Source organism: Ranitomeya imitator, chromosome 2, assembly GCF_032444005.1.
Source record: "Ranitomeya imitator isolate aRanImi1 chromosome 2, aRanImi1.pri, whole genome shotgun sequence".
Taxonomy (NCBI): Eukaryota; Metazoa; Chordata; class Amphibia; order Anura; family Dendrobatidae; genus Ranitomeya; species Ranitomeya imitator.
Genome location: NC_091283.1, coordinates 405,778,679 through 405,805,034, shown reverse-complemented (window position 1 = coordinate 405,805,034; position 26,356 = coordinate 405,778,679). Strand labels below are relative to the sequence as shown.

General features: G+C 45.7%; 1 protein-coding gene across 1 annotated transcript in view; it reads left to right on the top strand.

Annotated features, from left to right (window-relative positions):
- Positions 1–15,632: 15,632 nt before the first annotated feature.
- Positions 15,633–26,356, top strand: part of LOC138666674 (uncharacterized) — a 70,944-nt gene continuing 60,220 nt past the window's right edge. Inside the window, exon 1 of the mRNA XM_069754862.1 lies at positions 15,633–15,767. Within this exon, the coding sequence (XP_069610963.1) occupies positions 15,633–15,767 (135 nt within the window). The remainder of the gene's footprint in view (positions 15,768–26,356) is intronic.

Sequence of the window (26,356 nt, the reverse complement as noted above, 5' to 3'; positions counted from 1 at the left end):
TTTTACTTTTCATTTTGAGCTTTTACCGATGGCCTCGGTGAATGTCCAGATTGACCTGTAAATTCTAGGTTTTACCGTCCTTCTGACTTTTACAGTAACATATATATATATAATATATATATATATATCCCCTTTTATCAGTGACTGGGTCTTTAACCCCTTCATGACCCAGCCTATTTTGACCTTAAAGACCTTGCCGTTTTTTGCAATTCTGACCAGTGTCCCTTTATGGGGTAATAACTCAGGAACGCTTCAACGGATCCTAGCGGGTCTGAGATTGTTTTTTCGGGACATATTGGGCTTCATGTTAGTGGTAAATTTAGGTCAATATATTCTGCGTTTATTTGTGATAAAAACGGAAATTTGGCGAAAATTTAGAAAATTTCGCAATTTTCACATTTTGAATTTTTATTCTGTTAAACCAGAGAGTTATGTGACACAAAATAGTTAATAAATAACTTTTCCCACATGTATACTTTACATCAGCACAATTTTGGAAACACATTTTTTTTTTGCTAGGAAGTTATAAGGGTTAAAATTTGACCAGCGATTTCTCATTTTTACAACGAAATTTACAAAACCATTTTTTTTAGGGACCACCTCACATTTGAAGTCAGTTTGAGGGGTCTATATGGCTGAAAATACCCAAAAGTGACACCATTCTAAAAAATGCACCCCTCAAGGTACTCAAAACCACATTCAAGAAGTTTATTAACCCTTCAGGTACTTCACAGCAGCAGAAGCAACATGGAAGGAAAAAATGAACATTTAACTTTAGTCACAAAAATTATCTTTTAGCAACAATTTTTTTATTTTCCCAATGATAAAAGGAGAAACTGAACCACGAAAGTTGTTGTCCAATTTGTCCTGAGTACGCTGATACCTCATATGTGGGGGTAAACCACTGTTTGGGCGCACGGCAGGGCTTGGAAGGGAAGGAGCGCCATTTGACTTTTTGAATGAAAAATTGGCTCCACTCTTTAGCGGACACCATGTCACGTTTGGAGAGTCCCAGCGTGCCTAAAAATTGGAGCTCCCCCACAAGTGACCCCATTTTGGAAACTAGACGTCCCAAGGAACTTATCTAGATGCATAGTGAGCACTTTGAACCCCCAGGTGCTTCACAAATTGATCCGTAAAAATGAAAAAGTACTTTTTTTTCACAAAAAAATTCTTTTAACCTCAATTTTTTCATTTTCACATGGGCAACAGGATAAAATGGATCCTAAAATTTGTTGGGCAATTTCTCCTGAGTACACCAATACCTCACATGTGGGGGTAAACCACTTTTTGGGCACATGGTAAAGCTCGGAAGGGAAGGAGCGCCATTTAACTTTTTGAATTAAAAATTATCTCCATCGTTAGCGGACACCATGTTGCGTTTGGAGAGCCCCTGTGTGCCTAAACTTTGGCGCTCCCCCACAAGTGACCCCATTTTGGAAACTAGACCCCCCAAGGAACTTATCTAGATGCCTAGTGAGCACTTTAAACTCTCAGGTGCTTCACAAATTGATCTGTAAAAATGAAAAAGTACTTTTTTTTCACAAAAAAAATTCTTTTCGCCTCAATTTTTTCATTTTCACATGGGCAATAGGATAAAATGGATCATAAAATTTGTTGGGCAATTTATCCCGAGTACGTCGATACCTCATATGTGGGGGTAAACCACTGTTTGGGCACACAGCAGGGCTCGGAAGGGAAGGCGTGCCATTTGACTTTTTGAATGGAAAATTAGCTCCAATTGTTAGCGGACACCATGTCGCGTTAGGAGAGCCCCTGTGTGCCTAAACATTGGAGCTCCCCCACAAGTGACCCCATTTTGGAAACTAGACCCCCAAGGAACTTATCTAGATGCTTATTGAGCACTTTAAACCCCCAGGTGCTTCACAGAAGTTTATAACGCAAAGCCATGAAAATAAAAAATAATTTTTCTTTCCTCAAAAATGATTTTTTAGCCTGGAATTTCCTATTTTGCCAAGGGTAATAGGAGAAATTGGACCCCAAATATTGTTGTCCAGTTTGTCCTGAGTACGCTGATACCCCATATGTTGGGGTAAACCACTGTTTGGGCGCACGGCAGGGCTCGGAAGGGAAGGCACGCCATTTGGCTTTTTAAATGGAAAATTAGCTCCAATCATTAGCGGACACCATGTCACGCTTGGAGAGCCCCTGTGTGCCTAAACATTGGAGATCCCCCAGAAATGACCCCATTTTGGAAACTAGACCCCCAAAGGAACTAATCTAGATGTGTGGTGAGGACTTTGAACCCCCAAGTGCTTCACAGAAGTTTATAACGCAGAGCCATGAAAATTAAAAAAAAAATAATTATTTTCTCAAAAATGATCTTTTAGCCTGCAATTTTTTATTTTCCCAAGGGTAACAGGAGAAATTTGACCCCAAAAGTTGTTGTCCAGTTTCTCCTGAGTACGCTGATGCCCCATATGTGGGGGTAAACCACTGTTTGGGCACATACCGGGGCTCGGAAGTGAAGTAGTGACGTTTTGAAATGCAGACTTTGATGGAATGCTCTGTGGGCGTCACGTTGCGTTTGCAGAGCCCCTGATGTGGCTAAACAGTAGAAACCCCCCACAAATGACCCCATTTTGGAAACTAGACCCCGAAAGGAACTTATCTAGATGTGTGGTGAGCACTTTGAACCCCCAAGTGCTTCACAGAAGTTTATAATGCAGAGCCATGAAAATAATAAATACGTTTTCTTTCCTGAAAAATAATTTTTTAGCCCAGAATTTTTTAATTTTCCCAAGGGTAACAGGAGAAATTTGACACCAATATTTGTTGTCCAGTTTCTCCTGAGTACGGTGATATCCCATATGTGGGGGTAAACTACTGTTTGGGCAAATGCCGGGGCTCGGAATTGAAGTAGTGACGTTTTGAAATGCAGACTTTGATGGAATGCTCTGTGGGTGTCACGTTGCGTTTGCAGAGCCCCTGATGTGGCTATACAGTAGAAACCCCCCACAAGTGACCCCATTTTGGAAACTAGATCCCGAAAGGAACTTATCTAGATGTGTGGTGAGCACTTTGAACCCCCAAGTGCTTCATAGAAGTTTATAATGCAGAGCCGTGAAAAATAATAAATACATTTTCTTTCGTCAAAAATAATTATTTAGCCCAGAATTTTTTATTTTCCCAAGGGTTACAGGAGAAATTGGACCCCAAAAGTTGTTGTCCAGTTTCTCCTGAGTACGCTGATACCCCATGTGTGGGGGTAAACCACTGTTTGGGCACACGTCGGGGCTCAGAAGGGAAGTAGTGACTTTTGAAATGCAGACTTTGATGGAATGGACTGCGGGCGTCACGTTGCGTTTGCAGAGCCCCTGGTGTGCCTAAAAAGTAGAAACCCCCCACAAGTGACCCCATTTTAGAAACTAGACCCCCCAAGGAACTTATCTAGATATGTGGTGAGCACTTTGAACCCCCAAGTGCTTCACAGACATTTACAACGCAGAGCCGTGAAAATAAAAAATCATTTTTCTTTCCTCAAAACTGATGTTTTAGCAAGCATTTTTTTATTTTCACAAGGGTAACAGGAGAATTTGGACCCCAGTAATTGTTGCGCAGTTTATCCTGAGTATGCTGGTACCCCATATGTGGGGGTAAACCACTGTTTGGCGCACGTCGGGGCTCGGAATTGAGGGAGCACCATTTGACTTTTTGAATACAAGATTGGCTGGAATCAATGGTGGCGCCATGTTGCGTTTGGAAACCCCTGATGTGTCTAAACAGTGGTAACCCCTCAATTCTACCTCCAACACTAACCCCCCCCACACCCCTAACCCTAATTCCAACTGTAGCCACAACCCTAATTCCAACCCTAACCCCAACACACCCCTAACCCTAACCACAACCCTAATTCCAACCCAACCCTAACCCTAAGGCTATGTGCCCACGTTGCGGATTCGTGTGAGATTTTTCAGCATCATTTTTGAAAAATCCGCGGGTAAAAGGCACTGCGTTTTACCTGCGGATTTTCCACGGATTTCCAGTGTTTTTTGTGCGGATTTCACCTGCGGATTCCTATTGAGGAACAGGTGTAAAACGCTGCGGAATCCGCACAAAGAATTGTCATGCTGCGGAAAATACAACGCAGCGTTTCCGCGCGGTATTTTCCACACCATGGGCACAGCGGATTTGGTTTACCATATGTTTACATGGTACTGTAAACCTGATGGAACACTGCTGTGGATCTGCAGCGGCCAATCCGCTGCGGATCCGCAGCCAAATCCGCACCGTATGCACATAGACTAATTCTAAAGGTATGTGCACACACTGCGGAAAACGCTGCGGATCCGCAGCAGTTTCCCATGAGTTTACAGTTCAATGTAAACCCATGGGAAACCAAAATCGCTGTACACATGCTGTAGAAAAACTGCACGGAAACGCAGCGGTTTACATTCCGCAGCATGTCACTTCTTTCTGCGGATTCCGCAGCGGTTTTACAACTGCTCCAATAGAAAATCGCAGTTGTAAAAGCGCAGTGAAATGCGCAGAAAAAACGCGGTAAATCCGCCATAAATCCGCAGCGGTTTAGCACTGCAGATTTATCAAATCCGCAGAGGACCAGAATACGTGTGCACATACCGAAACCCTAGCCCTAACCCTAACCCTAGCCCTAACCCCAGCCCTATCCCTAACCCTATTCTAACATTAGTGGAAAAAAAAAATCTTTATTTTTTTATTGTCCCCACCTATGGGGGTGACAAAGGGGGGGGGGTCATTTATTATTTTTTTTATTTTGATCACTGTGATAGATTATATCTCAGTGATCAAAATGCACTTTGGAACGAATCTGCCATTAGTGTTTCCAGCCATGGCCGATGATGTTGCAGCATCGGCCATGGCTGGATTGTAATATTTCACCAGTTATAATAGGTGAAATATTACAAATCGCTCTGATTGGCAGTTTCACTTTCAACAGCCAATCAGAGCGATCGTAGCCACGGGGGGGGGGGGGGGGGGGGTGAAGCCACCCCCCCTGGGCTAAACTACCACTCCACCTGTCCCTGCAGATCGGGTGAAATGGGAGTTAACCCTTTCACCCGATCTGCAGTGACACGATCTTTCCATGACGCCACATAGGCGTCATGGGTCGGATTGGCACCGACTTTCATGACGCCTACGTGGCGTCATGGGTCGGGAAGGGGTTAAAATTAGTTGATATCCACATCTATACAGCACTTGTTGCGGGATCAGTGATTTAACCTCCAAGCAATAATATTAGTACAATTCTATTTCAAACTTTGAAACCCACCGGTATGTGCATATTTCTCTAATGACTTGACTTTTATTGGGATTTGTCTTTGGGAACTCCAAAGTATTTTGAAATATATATGCAGAATAATCTAAAGGGAATAGTAACATAGTAACATAGTAACATAGTTAGTAAGGCCGAAAAAAGACATTTGTCCATCCAGTTCAGCCTATATTCCATCATAATAAATCCCCAGATCTACGTCCTTCTACAGAACCTAATAATTGTATGATACAATATTGTTCTGCTCCAGGAAGACATCCAGGCCTCTCTTGAACCCCTCGACTGAGTTCGCCATCACCACCTCCTCAGGCAAGCAATTCCAGATTCTCACTGCCCTAACAGTAAAGAATCCTCTTCTATGTTGGTGGAAAAACCTTCTCTCTTTCAGACGCAAAGAATGCCCCCTTGTGCCCGTCACCTTCCTTGGTATAAACAGATCCTCAGCGAGATATTTGTATTGTCCCCTTATATACTTAAGGCCCCGTCACACATAGCGAGATCGCTAGCGAGATCGCTGCTGAATCACAGCAACAGCGATCTCAGTAGCGATCTCGCTATGTGTGACACGTACCAGCGATCAGGCCCCTGCTGGGAGATCGCTGGTCGTGTCGGAATGGCCTGGGCCATTTTTTGATCGTTGAGGTCCCGCTGACATCGCTGAATCGGCGTGTGTGACGCCGATTCAGCGATGTCTTCGCTGGTAACCAGGGTAAACATCGGGTAACTAAGCGCAGGGCCGCGCTTAGTAACCCGATGTTTACCCTGGTTACCATCGTTAAAGTAAAAAAAACAAACAGTACATACTTACCTACCGCTGTCTGTCCTCGGCGCTCTGCTTCTCTGGTCTGGCTGTGAGCGCCGGTCAGCCGGAAAGCAGAGCGGTGACGTCACCGCTCTGCTTTCCGGCCGCTGTGCACACAGCCAGACCAGAGAAGCAGAGCGCCGAGGACAGACAGCGGTAGGTAAGTATGTAGTGTTTGTTTTTTTTACTTTAACGATGGTAACCAGGGTAAACATCGGGTTACTAAGCGCGGCCCTGCGCTTAGTTACCCGATGTTTACCCTGGTTACCGGGGACCTCGGGATCGTTGGTCGCTGGAGAGCTGTCTGTGTGACAGCTCTCCAGCGACCAAACAGCGACGCTGCAGCGATCCGGATCGTTGTCGGTATCGCTGCAGCGTCGCTATGTGTGACGGGGCCTTTATACATGGTTATTAGATCGCCCCTCAGTCGTCTTTTTTCTAGACTAAATAATCCTAATTTCGCTAATCTATCTGGGTATTGTAGTTCTCCCATCCCCTTTATTAATTTTGTTGCCCTCCTTTGTACTCTCTCTAGTTCCATTATATCCTTCCTGAGCACCAGTGCCCAAAACTGGACACAGTACTCCATGTGCGGTCTAACTAGCGATTTGTACAGAGGCAGTATAATGCTCTCATCATGTGTATCCAGACCTCTTTTAATGCACCCCATGATCCTGTTTGCCTTGGCAGCTGCTGCCTGGCACTGGCTGCTCCAGGTAAGTTTATCATTAACTAGGATCCCCAAGTCCTTCTCCCTGTCAGATTTACCCAGTGGTTTCCCATTCAGTGTGTAATGGTGATATTGATTCCTTCTTCCCATGTGTATAACCTTACATTTATCATTGTTAAATCTCATCTGCCACCTTTCAGCCCAAGTTTCCAACTTATCCAGATCCATCTGTAGCAGAATACTATCTTCTCTTGTATTAACTGCTTTACATAGTTTTGTATCATCTGCAAATATCGATATTTTACTGTGTAAACCTTCTACCAGATCATTAATGAATATGTTGAAGAGAACAGGTCCCAATACTGACCCCTGCGGTACCGCACTGGTCACAGCGACCCAGTTAGAGACTATACCATTTATAACCACCCTCTGCTTTCTATCACTAAGCCAGTTACTAACCCATTTACACACATTTTCCCCCAGATCAAGCATTCTCATTTTGTGTACCAACCTCTTGTGCGGCACGGTATCAAACGCTTTGGAAAAATCGAGATATACCACGTCCAATGACTCACCGTGGTCCAGCCTATAGCTTACCTCTTCATAAAAACTGATTAGATTGGTTTGACAGGAGCGATTTCTCATAAACCCATGCTGATATGGAGTTAAACAGTTATTCTCATTGAGATAATCCAGAATAACATCCCTCAGAAACCCTTCAAATATTTTACCAACAATAGAGGTTAGACTTACTGGCCTATAATTTCCAGGTTCACTTTTAGAGCCCTTTTTGAATATTGGCACCACATTTGCTATGCGCCAGTCCTGCGGAACAGACCCTGTCGCTATAGAGTCCCTAAAAATAAGAGATAATGGTTTATCTATTACATTACTTAGTTCTCTTAGTACTCGTGGGTGTATGCCATCCGGACCCGGAGATTTATCTATTTTAATCTTATTTAGCCGGTTTCGCACCTCTTCTTGGGTTAGATTGGTGACCCTTAATATAGGGTTTTCATTGTTTCTTGGGATTTCACCTAGCATTTCATTTTCCACCGTGAATACCGTGGAGAAGAAGGTGTTTAATATGTTAGCTTTTTCCTCGTCATCTACAACCATTCTTTCCTCACTATTTTTTAAGGGGCCTACATTTTCAGTTTTTATTCTTTTACTATTGATATAGTTGAAGAACAGTTTGGGACTACTTTTACTCTCCTTAGCAATGTGCTTCTCTGTTTCCTTTTTGGCAGCTTTAATTAGTTTTTTAGATAAAGTATTTTTCTCCCTATAGTTTTTTAGAGCTTCAATGGTGCCATCCTGCTTTAGTAGTGCAAATGCTTTCTTTTTACTGTTAATTGCCTGTCTTACTTCTTTGTTTAGCCACATTGGGTTTTTCCTATTTCTAGTCCTTTTATTCCCACAAGGTATAAACCGCTTACACTGCCTATTTAGGATGTTCTTAAACATTTCCCATTTATTATCTGTATTCTTATTTCTGAGGATATTGTCCCAGTCTACCAGATTAAGGGCATCTCTAAGCTGGTCAAACTTTGCCTTCCTAAAGTTCAGTGTTTTTGTGACTCCCTGACAAGTCCCCCTAGTGAAAGACAGGTGAAACTGCACAATATTGTGGTCGCTATTTCCTAAATGCCCAATCACCTGCAGATTTGTTATTCTGTTAGGTCTATTAGATAGTATTAGGTCTAAAAGTGCTGCTCCTCTGGTTGGATTCTGCACCAATTGTGAAAGATAATTTTTCTTGGTTATTAGCAGAAACCTGTTGCCTTTATGGGTTTCACAGGTTTCTGTTTCCCAGTTAATATCCGGGTAGTTAAAGTCCCCCATAACCAGGACCTCATTATGGGTTGCAGCTTCATCTATCTGCCTTAGAAGTAGACTTTCCATGGTTTCTGTTATATTTGGGGGTTTGTAACAGACCCCAATGAGAATTTTGTTACCATATTTCCCTCCATGAATTTCGACCCATATGGACTCGACATCCTCATTTCCTTCGCTAATATCCTCCCTTAAAGTGGACTTTAGACAAGACTTTACATAGAATGGTGATATGAAACTTTTTTTTTACCATGAGTCCCTTTATATGGCCATATTTTAGCCCTTTTGTGTAGCAATGTTACCTGCCCCTTTGTAAGGCCATTTTATGTACAGCCTGGATGGGTCTACTTCTTAAGGTACCGTCACATTTAGCGACGCTGCAGCGATCTAGACAACGATGCCGATCGCTGCAGCGTCGCTGGAGAGCTGTCACACAGACAGCTCTCCAGCGACCAACGATGCCGAAGTCCCCAGTTAACCAGGGTCAACATCGGGTTACTAAGCGCAGGGCCCGATGTTTACCCTGGTTACCAGTGTAAATGTAAAAAAAACAAACACTACATTCTTACATTCCGGTGTCTGGTCACGTCCCTCGCCTTCAGCTTCCCGCACTGACTGAGCGCCGGCCGTAAAGCACAGCGGTGACGTCACCGCTGTGCTGCTTTACGGCCGGCCGGCGCTCACAGTCAGTGCGGGAAGTTGAAGGCGAGGGACGTGACCACACACCGGAATGTAAGTATGTAGTGTTTTTTTTTTACATTTACACTGGTAACCAGGGTAAACATCGGGTTAGTAAGCGCGGCCCTGCGCTTAGTAACCTGATGTTTACCCTGGTTACCAGTGAAGACCGCTGAATCGGCGTCACGCACACCGATTCAGCGATGTCAGCGGGAGATCCAGCGACGAAATAAAGTTCTGGACTTTCCCCAGTGACCAACGATCTCCCAGCAGGGGCCTGATCGTTGGTCGCTGTCACGCATAACGATTTTGTTAACGATATCGTTGCTACGTCACAAAAAGCAACGATATCGTTAACGATATCGTTATGTGTGACGGTACCGTTAGTTATTTTTGCCTGTTCGTTTCTATAATTAAGCTAACGAATTTAGCTGCAGCCAATGGCCACCAGGGCCCAACATCAACCCTTTAAAGTAAGGAAAGCTGAATTTCCCCGAGACGTAGCTATAGAGGTTGCATAACTTACCTACACCAGCACCAGCCACAATTGTCCGATCCTCTCCTTGGTACCGTAGACAATACTTCCTCATTTCGTCAGGTGACGCACTAGGTTTCTTGATTTTGGAACCAATGAGTATCACCTGTTTATCACGCCTCTTAACCCCTTCCCGACCCATGACGCCACGTAGGCGTCATGAAAGTCGGTGCCATTCCGACCCATGACGCCTATGCGGCGTCATGGAAAGATCGCGTCCCTGCAGATCGGGTGAAAGGGTTAACTCCCATTTCACCCGATCTGCAGGGACAGGGGGAGTGGTAGTTTAGCCCAGGGGGGGTGGCTTCACCCCCTCGTGGCTACGATCGCTCTGATTGGCTGTTGAAAGTGAAACTGCCAATCAGAGCGATTTGTAATATTTCACCTATTATAACGGGTGAAATATTACAATCCAGCCATGGCCGATGCTGAAATATCGTCGGCCATGGCTGGAAATACTAGTGTGCCCCCACCCCACCCCACCGATCGCCCCCCCAGCCCCCCGATCTGGCCGGTACACTGCTCCGGCTCCCCTCCGCCCTGTGCTCCGCTCCCCCCCGTGCTCGTGTCCGCTCCCCCCGTGCTCCAATCACCCCCCCGTGCTCCAATCACCCCCCTTGCACTCCGATCCACCCCCCGTGCTCCGTTCCACCCCCCCGTGCTCCATTCCAGCCCCCCCGTGCTCCGTTCCACGCCCCCCGTGCTCCGTTCCACCCCTCCCGCGCTCCGATTCCCCCCTCCGTGCTCCGATCCCCCCCCCCCCGTGGTCCCCCCCCACCCTATCATACTTACCGATCCAGCCGTGGTCCCGTCCGTCTTCTCCCGGGCGCCGCCATCTTCCAAAATGGCGGGCGCATGCGCAGTGCGCCCGCCGAATCTGCCGGCCGGCAGATTCGTTCCAAAGTGCATTTTGATCACTGAGATATAATCTATCTCAGTGATCAAAATAAAAAAAATAATAAATGACCCCCCCCTTTGTCACCCCCATAGGTAGGGACAATAAAAAAAATAAAGACATTTTTTTTTTTTCCACTAATGTTAGAATAGGGTTAGGGTTAGGGGTAGGGCTAGGGGTAGGGTTAGGGGTAGGGTTAGGGCTAGGGTTAGGGCTAGGGTTAGGGCTAGGGCTAGGGGTAGGGTTAGGGGTAGGGTTAGGGGTAGGGTTAGGGGTAGGGTTAGGGGTAGGGGTAGGGGTAGGGCTAGGGTTAGGGTTTCGGTATGTGCACACGTATTCTGGTCCTCTGCGGATTTTTCCGCTGCGGATTTGATAAATCCGCAGTGCTAAACCGCTGCGGATTTATGGCGGATTTACCGCGTTTTTTTCTGCGCATTTCACTGCGGTTTTACAATTGCGATTTTCTATTGGAGCAGTTGTAAAACCGCTGCGGAATCCGCACAAAGAGGTGACATGCTGCGGAATGTAAACCGCTGCGTTTCCGTGCAGTTTTTCCGCAGCATGTGTACAGCGATTTTTGTTTCCCGTAGGTTTACATTGAACTGTAAACTCATGGGAAACTGCTGCGGATCCGCAGCGTTTTCCGCAGCGTGTGCACATACCTTTAGAATTAGGCTATGTGCACACGGTGCAGATTTGGCTGCGGATTGGCCGCTGCGGATTCGCAGCAGTGTTCCATCAGGTTTACAGTACCATGTAAACATATGAAAAACCAAATCCGCTGTGCCCATGGTGCGGAAAATACCGCGCGGAAACGCTGCGTTGTATTTTCCGCAGCATGTCAATTCTTTGTGCGGATTCCGCAGCGTTTTACACCTGTTCCTCAATAGGAATCCGCAGGTGAAATCCGCACAAAAAACACTGGAAATCCGCGGAAAATCCGCAGGTAAAACGCAGTGCCTTTTACCCACAGATTTTTCAAAAATGGTGCGGAAATATCTCACACGAATCCGCAACGTGGGCACATAGCCTTAGGGTTAGGGTTGGAATTAGGGTTGTGGTTAGGGTTAGGGGTGTGTTGGGGTTAGTGTTGTGGTTAGGGGTGTGTTGGGGTTAGGGTTGTGATTAGGATTATGGCTACAGTTGGGATTAGGGTTAGGGGTGTGTTGGGGTTAGTGTTGGAGTTAGAATTGAGGGGTTACCACTGTTTAGGCACATCAGGGGTCTCCAAACGCAACATGGCGCCACCATTGATTCCAGCCAATCTCGTATTCAAAAAGTCAAATGGTGCTCCCTCACTTCCGAGCCCTGACGTGTGCCCAAACAGTGGTTTACCCCCACATATGGGGTACCAGCATACTCAGGACAAACTGCGCAACAATTACTGGGGTCCAATTTCTCCTGTTACCCTTGTGAATCTAAAAAAATGCTTGCTAAAACATAATTTTTGAGGAAAGAAAAATGATTTTTTATTTTCACGGCTCTGCGTTGTAAACGTCTGTGAAGCACTTGGGGGTTCAAAGTGCTCACCACATATCTAGATAAGTTCCTTGGGGGGTCTAGTTTCTAAAATGGGGTCACTTGTGGGGGGTTTCTACTGTTTAGGCACACCAGGGGCTCTGCAAACGCAACGTGACACCCGCAGACCATTCCATCAAAGTCTGCATTTCAAAAGTCACTACTTCCCTTCTGAGCCCCGACGTGTGCCCAAACAGTGGTTTACCCCCACATATGGGGTATCAGCGTACTCAGGAGAAACTGGACAACAACTTTTGGGGTCCAATTTCTCCTGTAACCCTTGGGAAAATAAAAAATTCTGGGCTAAATAATTATTTTTGAGGAAAGAAAACGTATTTATTATTTTCACGGCTCTGCATTATAAACTTCTATGAAGCACTTGGGGGTTCAAAGTGCTCACCACACAGCTAGATAAGTTCCTTTCAGGGTCTAGTTTCCAAAATGGGGTCACTTGTGGGGGGTTTCTACTGTTTAGGCACATCAGGGGCTCTGCAAACGCAACGTGACGCCCGCAGAGCATTCCATCAAAGTCTGCATTTCAAAACGTCACTACTTCAATTCCAAGCCCCGGCATGTGCCCAAACAGTAGTTTACCCCCACATATGGGGTATCACCATACTCAGGAGAAACTGGACAACAAATATTGGGGTCAAATTTCTCCTGTTACCCTTGGGAAAATTAAAAAATTCTGGGCTAAATAATTATTTTTGAGGAAAGAAAACGTATTTATTATTTTCACGGCTCTGCATTATAAACTTCTATGAAGCAGTTGGGGGTTCAAAGTGCTCACCACACATCTAGATAAGTTCCTTTCGGGGTCTAGTTTCCAAAATGGGGTCACTTGTGGGGGGTTTCTACTGTTTAGGCACATCAGGGGCTCTGCAAACGCAACGTGACGCCCGCAGAGCATTCCATCAAAGTCTGCATTTCAAAACGTCACTACTTCAATTCCAAGCCCCGGCATGTGCCCAAACAGTAGTTTACCCCCACATATGGGGTATCACCGTACTCAGGAGAAACTGGACAACAAATATTGGGGTCAAATTTCTCCTGTTACCCTTGGGAAAATTAAAAAATTCTGGGCTAAATAATTATTTTTGAGGAAAGAAAACGTATTTATTATTTTCACGGCTCTGCATTATAAACTTCTATGAAGCACTTGGGGGTTCAAAGTGCTCACCACACATCTAGATAAGTTCCTTTGGGGGTCTCGTTTCCAAAATGGGGTCACTTGTGGGGGGTTTCTACTGTTAAGCCACATCAGGGGCTCTGCAAACGCAACGTGACGCCCACAGAGCATTCCATCAAAGTCTGCATTTCAAAACGTCACTACTTCACTTCCGAGCCCCGGCATATGCCCAAATAGTGATTTACCCCCACATATGGGGTATCAGCGTACTCAGGAGAAACTGGACAACAACTTTTGGGGTCAAATTTCTCCTGTTACCCTTGGGAAAATAAAAAATTGCAGGCTAAAAGATCATTTTTGAGAAAATAATTTTTTTTTTTTATTTTTATGGCTCTGCGTTATAAACTTCTGTGAAGCACTTGGGGGTTCAAAGTCCTCACCACACATCTAGATTAGTTCCTTTGGGGGTCTAGTTTCTAAAATGGTGTCATTTCTGGGGGATCTCCAATGTTTAGGCACACAGGGGCTCTCCAAACGCGACATGGTGTCCGCTAACAATTGGAGCTAATTTTCCATTCAAAAAGTCAAATGGCGCGCCTTCCCTTCCGAGCCCTGCTGAGTGCCCAAACAGTGGTTTACCCCCACATATGAGGTATCGGCGTACTCGGGAGAAATTGCCCAACAAATTTTGTGATCCATTTTATCCTACTGCCCATGTAAAAATGAAAAAATTGAGGCGAAAAGAATTTTTTTGTGAAAAAAAAGTACTTTTTCATTTTTACAGATCAATTTGTGAAGCACCTGAGGGTTTAAAGTGCTCACTAGGCATCTAAATAAGTTCCTTGGGGGGTCTAGTTTCCAAAATGGGGTCACTTGTGGGGGAGCGCCAATGTTTAGGCACACAGGAGCTATCCAAACGCGACATGGTGTCCGCTAACGATGGAAATAATTTTTCATTCAAAAAGTCAAATGGCGCTCCTCCCTTCCGAGCCTTACCATGTGCCCAAACAGTGGTTTACCTCCACATGTGAGGTATTGGTGTACTCAGGAGAAATTGCCCAACACATTTTAGGATCCATTTTATCCTGTTGCCCATGTGAAAATGAAAAAATTGAGGCTAAAAGAATTTTTTTGTGAAAAAAAAGTACTTTTTCATTTTTACGGATCAATTTGTGAAGCACCTGGGGGTTCAAAGTGCTCGCTATGCATCTAGATAAGTTCCTTGGGGCGTCTAGTTTCCAAAATGGGGTCACTTGTGGGGGAGCTCCAATTTTTAGGCACACGGGGGCTCTCCAAACCTGACATGGTGTCCGCTAAAGAGTGGAGCCAATTTTTGATTCAAAAAGTCAAATGGCGCTCCTTCCCTTCCAAGCCCTGCCGTGCGCCCAAACAGTGGTTTACCCCCACATATGAGGTATCAGCGTACTCAGGACAAATTGGACAACAACTTTCGTGGTTCAGTTTCTCCTTTTACCATTGGGAAAATGAAAAAAAATTGTTGCTAAAAGATAATTTTTGTGACTAAAAAGTTAAATGTTCATTTTTTCCTTCCATGTTGCTTCTGCTGCTGTGAAGCACCTGAAGGGTTAATAAACTTCTTGAATGTGGTTTTGAGTACCTTGAGGGGTGCAGTTTTTAGAATGGTGTCACTTTTGGGTATTTTCAGCCACATAGACCCCTCAAACTGACTTCAAATGAGAGGTGGTCCCTAAAAAAAATGGTTTTGTAAATTTCGTTGTAAAAATGACAAATCGCTGGTCGAATTTTAACCCTTATAACTTCCTAACAAAAAAAAATGTGTTTCCAAAATTGTGCTGATGTAAAGTAAACATGTGGGAAATGTTATTTATTAACTATTTTGTGTCACATATCTCTCTGGTTTAACAGAATAAAAATTCAAAATGTGAAAATTTTTCGCCAAATTTCCGTGTTTATCACAAATAAACGCAGAATTTATTGACCTAAATTTACCACTAACATGAAGCCCAATATGTCACGAAAAAACAATCTCAGAACCGCTAGGATCAGTTGAAGCGTTCCTGAGTTATTACCTCATAAAGGGACACTGGTCAGAATTGCAAAAAACGGCAAGGTCTTTAAGGTCAAAATAGGCTGGGTCTTGAAGGGGTTAAAGTTTACCATCACTTCTCCTAATGGCTTATTGTGTTTTTCAATAACACATTTGGCAACTTAAAAGGTTATTTGCCTAAGGCTGTTTGTGTGATCTGAAATTTGTTATATTTGGCCACTTGCCTGGGTGACACCATGAAGGAACACTGTAGTCATGAAATAACATGTGGAGGTTGAGTTACTCTTCTAGTTTTGCAAGTCGCGGGGCACATAAAACAGCTCTGAAGGAAGCAATTGAGGAACCCGCCAAAGAGCTCCTCAAGTCTCAGTTTTCTATGAGTGGAACTTGTGTGAATGAGGTAAATTGGTTGCACTGGCTTGCTACTATCGCAAAATTATTGTTAGTTTTTATATGTTGTTATTATTTGTCTAAGATGATGACGCCCAGCGATCGACTATAATGTAAGGAGGACCCGAGCAGCAACTCTTCAAGTTCTCCAGGAGTCACACCATAGGAGAAATGAAGCAATACATGGTGTCCATTGAGAGTTAGGTTGGCTTCATACATCTCAGTTTAAAGGACTTTGATTTCCCGTCTGGTCTTCAGTCGCCTAACCTGAACTCAACAGTCTCATATACTATTTGTCTAAGAGTCTGGTAAGTTCTGGTCCGGAGACCTGTGCCCAGTCTGTAAATTGTGGTCTCGGATATATGAAATTATGATTAATCGATTGAGGTTTTCACTGACAATTTGTTCTCGAGGAGGCATCATAGAAAAGATCAAAATCATATAAAAATCAGCACTACCGTGCTTCTATATATCTCCGTTACCCTACTAAGGAGTAATTGTTAATTTTTATTTCTTAAATCAATAGTGCACATGAAAATAAGCAACTGTGTAATATATCTGTTAGGAGTCGAGTTCCCGCCACTGCACAGGGGGAATCTTGAACCATGCCTGCTGCGGTCTCCCATTCTGCATCAGCTGCAGTGGAGCCTGCTCAGCAAAGACGTTGGTCCCAGCGTCTCACTGAATCTGATACTGTGCAAAGGGTTACTGCTGCCTCTCCAGGCTTTACTATTGTACCCTGCACTGGTCTGCGGCGAGCAGGCTTTTCTGGGACTAAGTCCTGCTTTGCACACACTGAGCATGCCCAGGGCAAGATCTCTCAGTGGAGATCAAGGGTCACATGCTCAGGTACTGCAGCAACTTCCATTGGTTCTCCAGGAAGGCCCTGTACCTGATCAAGTTCTGTGGCAGCCTTCAATTGGTCCTTCTTGGAAGGTCCTGTAGGTGATACAACTATAAAGGGTTCTCATAACCGCACGGCCATGCGCTAGTGTCAATTTATATAAGAGCTCAGCGCCAGTGTGGTCATGTTTTGTATGCAATCAGGGACCCGGCTGAAATAAGACCCTAGAATGCTGGCACCTCCGGCGAGAAGTTTCATGTTTGTATTTGACTGCATGACCACCATCTGCTCTACTAAGTAGCTGTGTGCCTCTGTGAGCCAAACAGGGCACAGCGTTATATTTGCTAACAGGCTCTGTGAAGTAACAGAGTCTGTTTATACCACTATATAGTACCGCCATATCTAGCTGCAGGTGCTTTCCTGCACGGTGGATCCCGGGTTGCGAACGCACCATCTTCCTCTAATAAATATATATTCGGTGCGTTCCGCCAACCCTAACAGTACACTAGCACCAGGATCTGGCTAAGTTATGGCGGATGAACAGCGATTGCAGGGGTACAGCTGCTGGAGGGCCGGTTGGAGTCTCTTGAGCGTGCAACCTCGGCGGTGGATGTTACCGCAATAGCTGTTCAGGCTGCTAGCGTGGCTGCAGCAGCTTTACCCACTGCCACCCCTGTTCCGACTCTATCTCACCTCCCATTGCCTGAGAAAATACTCTGCGGACAGTAAGTCCTGTAGGCGTTTCGTTAGCCAGTGTGGTATTCACCTCGAGCTCCTGGCTGCACATTTTCCCACAGAGTGGGCAAAGGTGGGATTCATAATCTCTCCTGTCGGACAGAGCTTTGGAGTGGGCTACGCCGCTGTGGGAGCGCAACGATCATGTGGTGCGGAGTGTTCCTCAGTTTCTGGGCACTCTGAAACAGGTCTTTGTAGGACCTCAAGTAACCCATGATACAGCACTCCAACTGCTGGCTTTGACTCAGGGTTCAACCATGGTCAGCCATTTTGCCGTCCACTTCCGGACATTAGCGTCTGAGTTGGAATGGCCAGATAAAACCCTCATTCATGTTTTTTGGAGGGGGCTGGCTGACCATGTGAAGGACGCTTTGGCCACTAGGGAGATTCCCGCCACACTGGAGGAGCTCATAGCTGTATCAACTCGCATAGACCTTCGTTTTCACGAGCGAAGGTTGGAGCGAGCCCAGTGTAGGCAGAGGTTTCGGCTGGCTCCCACCTTCGCCAGACCTTTGGAATCTCCAGTCCAGGCATCCGAGTCACATGAGGCCATAGAGGTGACAAGAGCGGGATCCAAGTCCCAGTCCGCTCGTGCACTTAAGGTCTGTCATGTTTGCCGGCAGTCTCAGGACATCTTGCCTCCAAGTGTCCTCAGCGGTCGGGGAAGCGTCAGCGTATAGTGGCATTTGGAGGAAATACACTAGACACGGCGACGTTTGCCTCTAAGTTGTCCTTCAAGGGGACAATTACCATAGGCCCATCCACTCTTATGGTAGAGCTTTGCGTGGACTCTGGGGCGGAGGGTAATTTTATGTCATCCGCCCAGCGTCATGCAATACCCCTGGTGATGCTCGCCAAACCAGTAACCATTCGAGTGGTAAATGGGTCGACACTACCCTCACAGATTACCCACCAAACCATTCATTTCACTCTATCTGTGTCTCCATCACATCAGGAGATTATTTCTCTATTAGTCATTCCTGAGGGAATTGATGAGGTCCTGTTGGGGATACCATGGCTACGCTATCATTCTCATACAGAGTGGTCCTCAGGGTGAATTTTGGGATGGAGTAAATCCTGTGAGGGTAGATGTCAGAGGGAGTGCGTTCAGGTTGCTACAACAGAGGTACCCGCAGATCTTTCCTCTCTCCCCGAGCACTATTGGCCCTATGCGGACGTGTTCTCCAAATGGGCTGCGGAGACTCTTCCGCTTCACCGCCCCTATGACTGTCCTATTGACCTTTTGCCTGGTGCTGAGCCTCCCCGGGGTCGAGTCTATCCATTATCTCTCCCGGAGACGGAGGCAATGTCTCAGTACATCTAAGAGAATCTGGCAAGAGGATTCATTAGGAAGTCAGTGTCACCTGCAGGGGCTGGGTTCTTCTTCGTGCAGAAGAAGAGTGGAGACTTACGTCCATGCATAGACTACAGGGGTCTTAATGCCATTACCGTTAAGAACAAGTACCCATTACCCCTGATATCTGAGCTTTTTGATAGGCTACGGGGAGCAAGGGTATTTACTAAATTAGATCTGCTTACAACCTGATTCGCATCCGTGAGGGGGACGAATGGAAGATGGCTTTTAACACCAGGGATGGGCACTATGAATATCTGGTGATGCCCTTCGGGCTCTGTAATGCCCCAGCCATTTTCCAAGACTTTGTGAACGACATCTTTCGGGATATGCTCACCACATCGGTTGTAGTCTATCTGGATGATATTCTCATCTACTCTCCAGATATTGACTCCCATCGGAGAGATGTTCGCAAAGTCTTCGACCTCTTACGGGCAAACTCACTCTACGCCAAGTTGGAGAAGTGTGTGTTTGAGCAGGAGTCCTTGCCTGTCCTTGGTTATATCATCTCTACCCAGGGTTTGGCTATGGATCCTGCCCAGCTACAGGCTGTGATGGACTGGCAGGAACCCCATTCACTTAAAGCGGTGCAGCACTTTATGGGGTTCATTAATTACTATCGTCAGTTCATCCCACACTTCTCAACTTTGGTAGCTCCCTTGGTTGCCCTCACCAAGAAGGGAGCAAATCCCAAGTTGTGGTCGGAGGATGTCTAGAAGGGCTTCCTCTCAGTTAAGTCACACTTCGCTAGCGCTCCCATTCTACATCGCCCCGATGTAGATAAGCCATTTATCATGGAGGTGGATGCCTCATCCGTTGGTGCTGGAGCAGTCCTTTTCCAAAAGGATGCTCAAGGTCGGAAGCATCCTTGCTTCTTCTTTTCCAAGACCTTCACACCGGCGGAGAGGAATTATTCCATCGGGGACAGGGAGTTGCTAGCCATGAAGTTGGCTTTCTCAGAGTGGAGACACCTCTTGGAGGGAGCTCGCTTTCCCTTCCAGGTTTTCACTGACCATAAGAACTTTGTATATTTACAGACGGCCCAGCGGCTGAATTCTCGCCAGGCTAGATGGTCCCTGTTCTTTTCCCGGTTTCATTTTACTCTTCATTTTCTCTCCGGGGAGAAGAACATTCGCGCCAATGCTCTCTCCCGCTCTGTAGTGTCATCTGACGAGGAGGAGCCTCGGCTTATTGTCCCTTCTGAGAGCCTGAGAACTATAGCTCCGGTTTCGCTAGAGTCTGTGCCCCCAGGCAAGACTTTCGTGCCAGCGAATTTGCGACCGGAGGTTCTCGCTTGGGCTCAATCGTCCAGAGTGGGTGGGCATTTTGGGACCAAAAGGACATCTGAGCCTTTGGCGAGAACGCACTGGTGGCCGCATATGGCCCGTGATGTCGGGGACTATATTCGGGCGTGCGTTTCCTGCGCCCAGAATCGGTCTCCTCAGCAACGGCCTGCTGGGTTGCTTTACCCTCTACTGGTGGCAGACAGGCCCTGGGAAATGGTCGGGATGGACTTCGTGGTGGGCTTACCCAAGTCTCGTAGCTGCACCGTTATCTGGGTTGTCACCGATCATTTCTCTAAAATGGTGCACTTGGTGCCGCTTCCACTGTTACCTTCTGCACGGGCCTTGGCGGCGTTGTTCATAAAACATATTTTCCGTCTACATGGAATGCCTGATAAAATTGTCAGCGACCGGGTCCCCAGTTCGCGTCTCGGTTTTGGAGGGAGCTCTGTCGTTTACTCAGCATAGAGTTGAATCTCCCCTCTGCATACCATCCCGAGACGAATGGGTTGGTAGAGAGGACCAACCAGACTCTGGTGACATACTTGCGGCATTTTGTCTCTGCTGGGCAGGATGACTGGGCATCTTTGCTACCGTGGCCGGAATTTGCCTTGAACAACGCCGTAGCCGATTCCACTGGGCAGACTCCTTTTCTCCTTAATTACGGCCAGCATCCGCGTGTCCCTGTGCCCATGCCCGTGTCATCCACCGATTCTAGGGTGGCAGACTGGGCGGTGGAGGCTCATGACATTTGGGACTGCACACAGGATGCCATCCGGGCCTCCAAGGAGAGAATGAGGGTTTCTGCTGATACACACCGGTGCCCCGCTTCGACCTTTGCTCCTGGCGACTTAGTGTGGCTCTCCGCCCGTAACATCAGGCTGTGAGTTGAGTCCACTAAGTTTGCGCCTCGCTACATTGGCCCGTTCAAGGTTCTGGAACAGGTCATCCCTGTGGTCTACCGTTTGGCTATTCTGGGACTAAGTCCTGCTTTGCACACACTGAGCATGCCCAGGGCAAGATCTTTCAGTGGAGATCAAGGGTCACATGATCAGGTACTGCAGCAACTTCCATTGGTTCTCCAGGAAGGCCCTGTACCTGATCAAGTTCTGTGACAGCCTTCCATTGGTCCTTCTTGGAAGGTCCTGTAGGTGCTAGAACTATAAAGGGTTCTCATGACCGCACGGCCATGCGCTAGTGTCAATTTATATAAGAGCTCAGCGCCAGTGTGGTCATGTTTTGTATGCAGTCAGGGACCCGGCTGAAATAAGACCCTAGAATGCTGGCACCTCTGGCGAGGAGTTTTGTGTGTGTGTATTCAGGGACCCCGCTGAAATAAGCCCCTAGAATGCTGGCACCTCCGGCGAGAAGTTTCATGTTTGTATTTAACTGCATGACCACCATCTGCTCTACTAAGTAGTTGTGTGCCTCTGTGAGCCAAACAGGGCACAGCGTTATATTTGCTAACAGACTCTGTGAAGTAACCGAGTCTGTTTATACCACTATATAGTACCGCCATATCTAGCTGCAGGTGCTTTCCTGCACGGTGGATCCCGGGTTGCAAACGCACCAACTTCCTCTAATAAATATATATTCGGAGCGTTCCGCCAACCCTAACAATATCTTATCAGAGAAATCAGTTTCTGTCTCCTTCTGGACTGATCTTTCATTCTCAATTTATGAGCAAAATCAGCATTCAGTGAAGACAGTTCCCATTACCAAGATAAAAGGTGACACTTTGTGCTTTAAAAATTCTATGGAGGGGAGGAGCTAGACACAGGCTGACTCAGACTTTCTGCTGCAAGTTCTCCTGAAACAACAGTTACCCTTTTCCATACAACTTTATGAGCACCGACTGCCATCTCCTATCTCAGTAATAGCAAAATCTGCAATCACTGAAAAGATATTTTACTTATGAATTAAGAATTTTGAGAAAGTACAGTACAATCAGTTCAGGAGAAATAAAGCAGATTCCAAAATCACTGACAGATTGAAACAGGTTTCGCTCAAGAATATCACTGTATTTTATACCATCAATCTAGGACCATTTTCCCCTGTCCCTGCTGCCGAAAAACATACCCACAGCAGGATGCTGCCAGCACCATGTTTCACTGTGGGGATGGTGTTCTTAGGGAGCTGTGTTGGTTTGGCACCAGACATTACCTCGTGGGCAAAAAAGTTCAATTTTGGTCTAATCTGAGCACCTTCCTTCCAAATGTCTTTTGTCAAACTAAAAATGAGCCTTATAATTTTTGTGTGTAAGTAAAGACTTTTTTCTACCCACTCTTCAATAAAGTCCACCTATATGGAATGTACAGCTTATTGTCAAAAGGGGTGATATGCATAAGCCAATTTTTAGTTATTTGATTCCTTAAATTTAATTTATGTCAATATTTTTCTCACTACACTTCACCAACTTAGATTATTTAGTGCTGATGCATTACACACAAATCGGATTACAAAAATACTTAAATACAGGTTGTAATTAGTGATGATCGAGTATGCTCGTTGCTTGGGTTTTCCCGAGCACACTCGGGTGACCTCCGAGTATTTATGTCTGCTCGGAGATTTCATTTTCATCGCCTCAGCTGAATGATTTACAGCTAGTAGCCAGGCTGAGTACATGTGGGGGTTGCATGGTTGCTAGGGAATCCACACATGTAATCAAGCAGGCTAGTAGCTGTAAATCATTCAGCTGGGGCAATGAAAACTAAATCTTCAAGCAGTCATAAATACTCGTATTTCACCCGAGCTTGCTCTGGAAAACCCGAGCAACGAGTACACTCGCTCATCACTAGTTGTAATGTAACAAAATAGGTAAATAGCAAAGAGGTGAATACTTTTACTCAAAAATGTTTTTTTTTCTGCTTTTATTTGTTTTAGTAATTATAGTTAGTAATTAGTAATTAATTGGTAAACTAAATGGCTGCATTGAAAACTTCATCTTGGCACGCAGAAAAAAATCCCTGATATTTATCAATGGGGAAATATTAGTGATGAGCGAACATGTTATACAGCCAATAAACATTCGGGGATTGTCTGCCAGTCACTGTAATGCCGTAGCCATCTTTGTAGTGACGTTTCTGTGATTGGCTGGCCTCAGTATTTGTTCAAGCCTTTTTTTTGCAAATCCACTAGTGGTGCTACTGGTGCTAATGCTGACCCATCACACCCAGTAGTGTAACTACTGGGGGGACAGAGGGAGTGGTCACTGCGGGCACCGGGCTCTGAGGGGCCCACCCGGAGCTACGCTATTGTAACTGTATCGGCATGCACAGCATATCCAAACAGCTACACCCTGTGGCAGAGCAGAGACTCGATCTCCCTGAACTGCCACTCAACCGCTATGGGCCCTTGGGCAGGAGGCACCAGGCCCTCCACCCATCATCGCAAGTTCAACTGTATCGGCTGCATGCCGATACAGTTGATAGGAATGATGAGAGAGGAAGGTTCACACTGAGAGGTGTCCTGAGATGTGTGGATGCTCGGAGCAGCAGTGTAAAAAGAGGAGATGTGAGTAATGAAGTTATTTATTACTTTTTGCACAGGGCATTTATATATTCTAGAGATTTGTTTTACCATTTAAAGGACAACCAGTACCACACAGCAGGTGCAGTAATAGGGACACATATGGCAGCAGCTGCTCAGTATTGGGGTATCAGCAAGTTGAGGAGTTTGTGCAGGTTGGGGATAGATGGGGTGGAGCAGGAAATGTGGGAAGTTAAACGTGTCTTTGTTGTAATCTCTGCAGATGAGTCCTGGCTGGAAGAAGTTGGTATGTCGGTCTGGGCCAGATAGAAAAGACGGTAAAAGTGAACGATTCCATCAGAAAGAACGTCATCTGTAAGTCACTATCTGTAACCGTACTGTAATCATTTATATGTTCCGTAGGACATGTATCCACTACTATATGGTCACCATATGGTGGTAATATCAGTGTTGGTCTTTGTATAGAGATTATTTTCAATAACAGTGCGGTCATCTGCTCAGGTTCTCGTGCATCCACCTGTAATCAAGGTTAGCTGATTAGGGGCCCAAGTAGAAGTATGCCCCCCACCAATAAAAACCCTAGCTATGCCTCTGATCATACTAAAAGTCCTTCTGAGGCCTAATCTTGTACTTTTTCTGATACATTTTGCATTTAGCCTAGGGACAACTGCTGGAGCAAAGAAACTGGCTGAATATAGCCTGTAGGCAGTGCATAGGGCTTTGCAGTCGGTGGCTAAATATATAGCTGCTGCAGGTGACACTTTCAATTTGGGTGAAAAAATTGACTGTATTGTCATTATTGTAGTTTAACGCGCTTTGTACAAGATTATGGTGGTTTAAAATTTTTAAAGACCGCTTGGCCCGATACAGCTCACAATTTTTTTTCCAAAAATTGACTATTGTAATTTATACAGTTGAACTTGCGTTGTGTAAAATTATGGTGGTTTAAAATGTGCAAAAACCGCTTGGCCTTATATAGTTCACAAAATATTTTTGCTCCAAACATTGACTATTGTCATCCATACAGTTTAATGTACTGTGTGTAAAATTTCAATGGTTTAACATTTTTAAAAACTGCTTGACCTGCTACAGGTGACCACGTTTTTTGTTTAAAAAATTGACTATGTCATTCATACAGTTTAATGTGCTTTTTGAGAAATTACAGTGGTTTGAAATTTTCAAAAACAGGTGACAATTTTTTTTGTAATTAAAAATTTTGTAGCTTCATTTAATCAAGGAAACTTGGCTTCCAGAAACCTAACAATTACAAAATTTGTAAGGTGTGTGGTAATGGACGGGAAAGTGGAAGTGCTGATGATGGTATGTGCAGACTGAGACCGTGGGGAAGTTGCTACTGCACCTGTTGCTGGAGCACAAGCAACACGCCCATCCACGACACATAGCTTCCTGTTCCACTTTGCAGGGAGGTATGGGACACCACTTCTGCAGCCACACCAGTGCAAACAGGTGGTTGGTTGGAGGGCAGATAATGCTTCCAGCATGCTTGCCAGCACCACTCAGTCTTCCACAAGCTCCAGTCCCGCCTCCCAAGACTCTGAATCACTTAATCCTCACCCTGATCCTCCTTCCTTCCACCATGTCACGTCTCAGGAGACCAGTGATCCCACACTAGGACACTCCAAGGAGCTCCTTACATCCTCATTTCGTAAATGTGGCCTCTCATGCTGCATGTTCCAAGAGGGAAAGGAGGACATGCTGTTTAGTGATGCATAAAACTTAGAGCAGCCACGGTCACAAGAAGATGATGGTAGGAAATGGCAATTTTTTTCTGAGGTAGATGAAGATAAAACAGTTGCCGATAAGTCAGGTTGTTGTTAGGCTACGTTCACATTAGCGTTGCGCGCCGGTGCGTCGGCGATGCAACGCTCGACGCACAAAAAACGCGCGCAAAAACGCTGCGTTTTGCGACGCGTGCGTCGTTTTTTGACGAAAATCGGACGCACGAAAAATGCAACTTGTTGCATTTTCTTGCATCCGACGCTAGCGTCGGAAACGACGCACGTGTCGAAAAACGCAACCAAAAAACCGCACGCGTCCCCTATGTTAAACATAGGGGCGCGTCGCCGACGCAACAGCGACGCACATTAGCGGAACGCTAATGTGAACGTAGCCTTAAGTCACCCAGTCAGGTGGACCAGGGTGCGGCAGTGGAAGACGAGGTGGTGGATGACGCAGTCACTGACCCAACCTGGGAAGCTGGCATACAGAGTGAGTCCAGAAGTGTTGAGAGGTAGGGATCAGCAGCACTAAAACAGGCAGGATGAGGCAGTGGCGTGACCAGAGGGAGAAGGCGGTTAACTGTTCCGCAGAGCACCGACACTCGTCAATTTCTCCATCAAAGACTTAGGTGTTCCCCAGTCTGGGACTTTTTTAAAGAGAGTTCTGAGACCAAAAAAATGGTAATTTTCAACCTGTGTCATGGCAAGATCAGAAGGGCCTGACTACTTAGAACCTAACCTGTTATGATCTGGTGGTTAGAACAAATAGTGGACCTGGTAGTTAGAGCACCAGAAAAGACCTGATAGCACATTAATACAGGACAAGCTCTGGGAAGTGGAACCTCTGCTGACCGCAATCCCTAATCCTATCACGTACACTAGAAATAGCCGTGGAGCGCTCCTAACATGACCTAGGCGCCTCGTCACAGCCTCAGAACTAGCTAGCCCTAGAGATAGGAAAAATAAGCCTATCTTGCCTCCGAGAAAATTCCCCAAAGGAAAAGGCAGCCCCCCACATATATTGACTGTGAGTAAGATGAAATCACAAACACAGAGATGAAATAGATTTAGCAAAGAGAGGCCCGACTTACTAAACAGACAGAAGATAGGAAAGGTCACTTTGCAGTCAGCACAAAACCCTACAAAAGCCACACA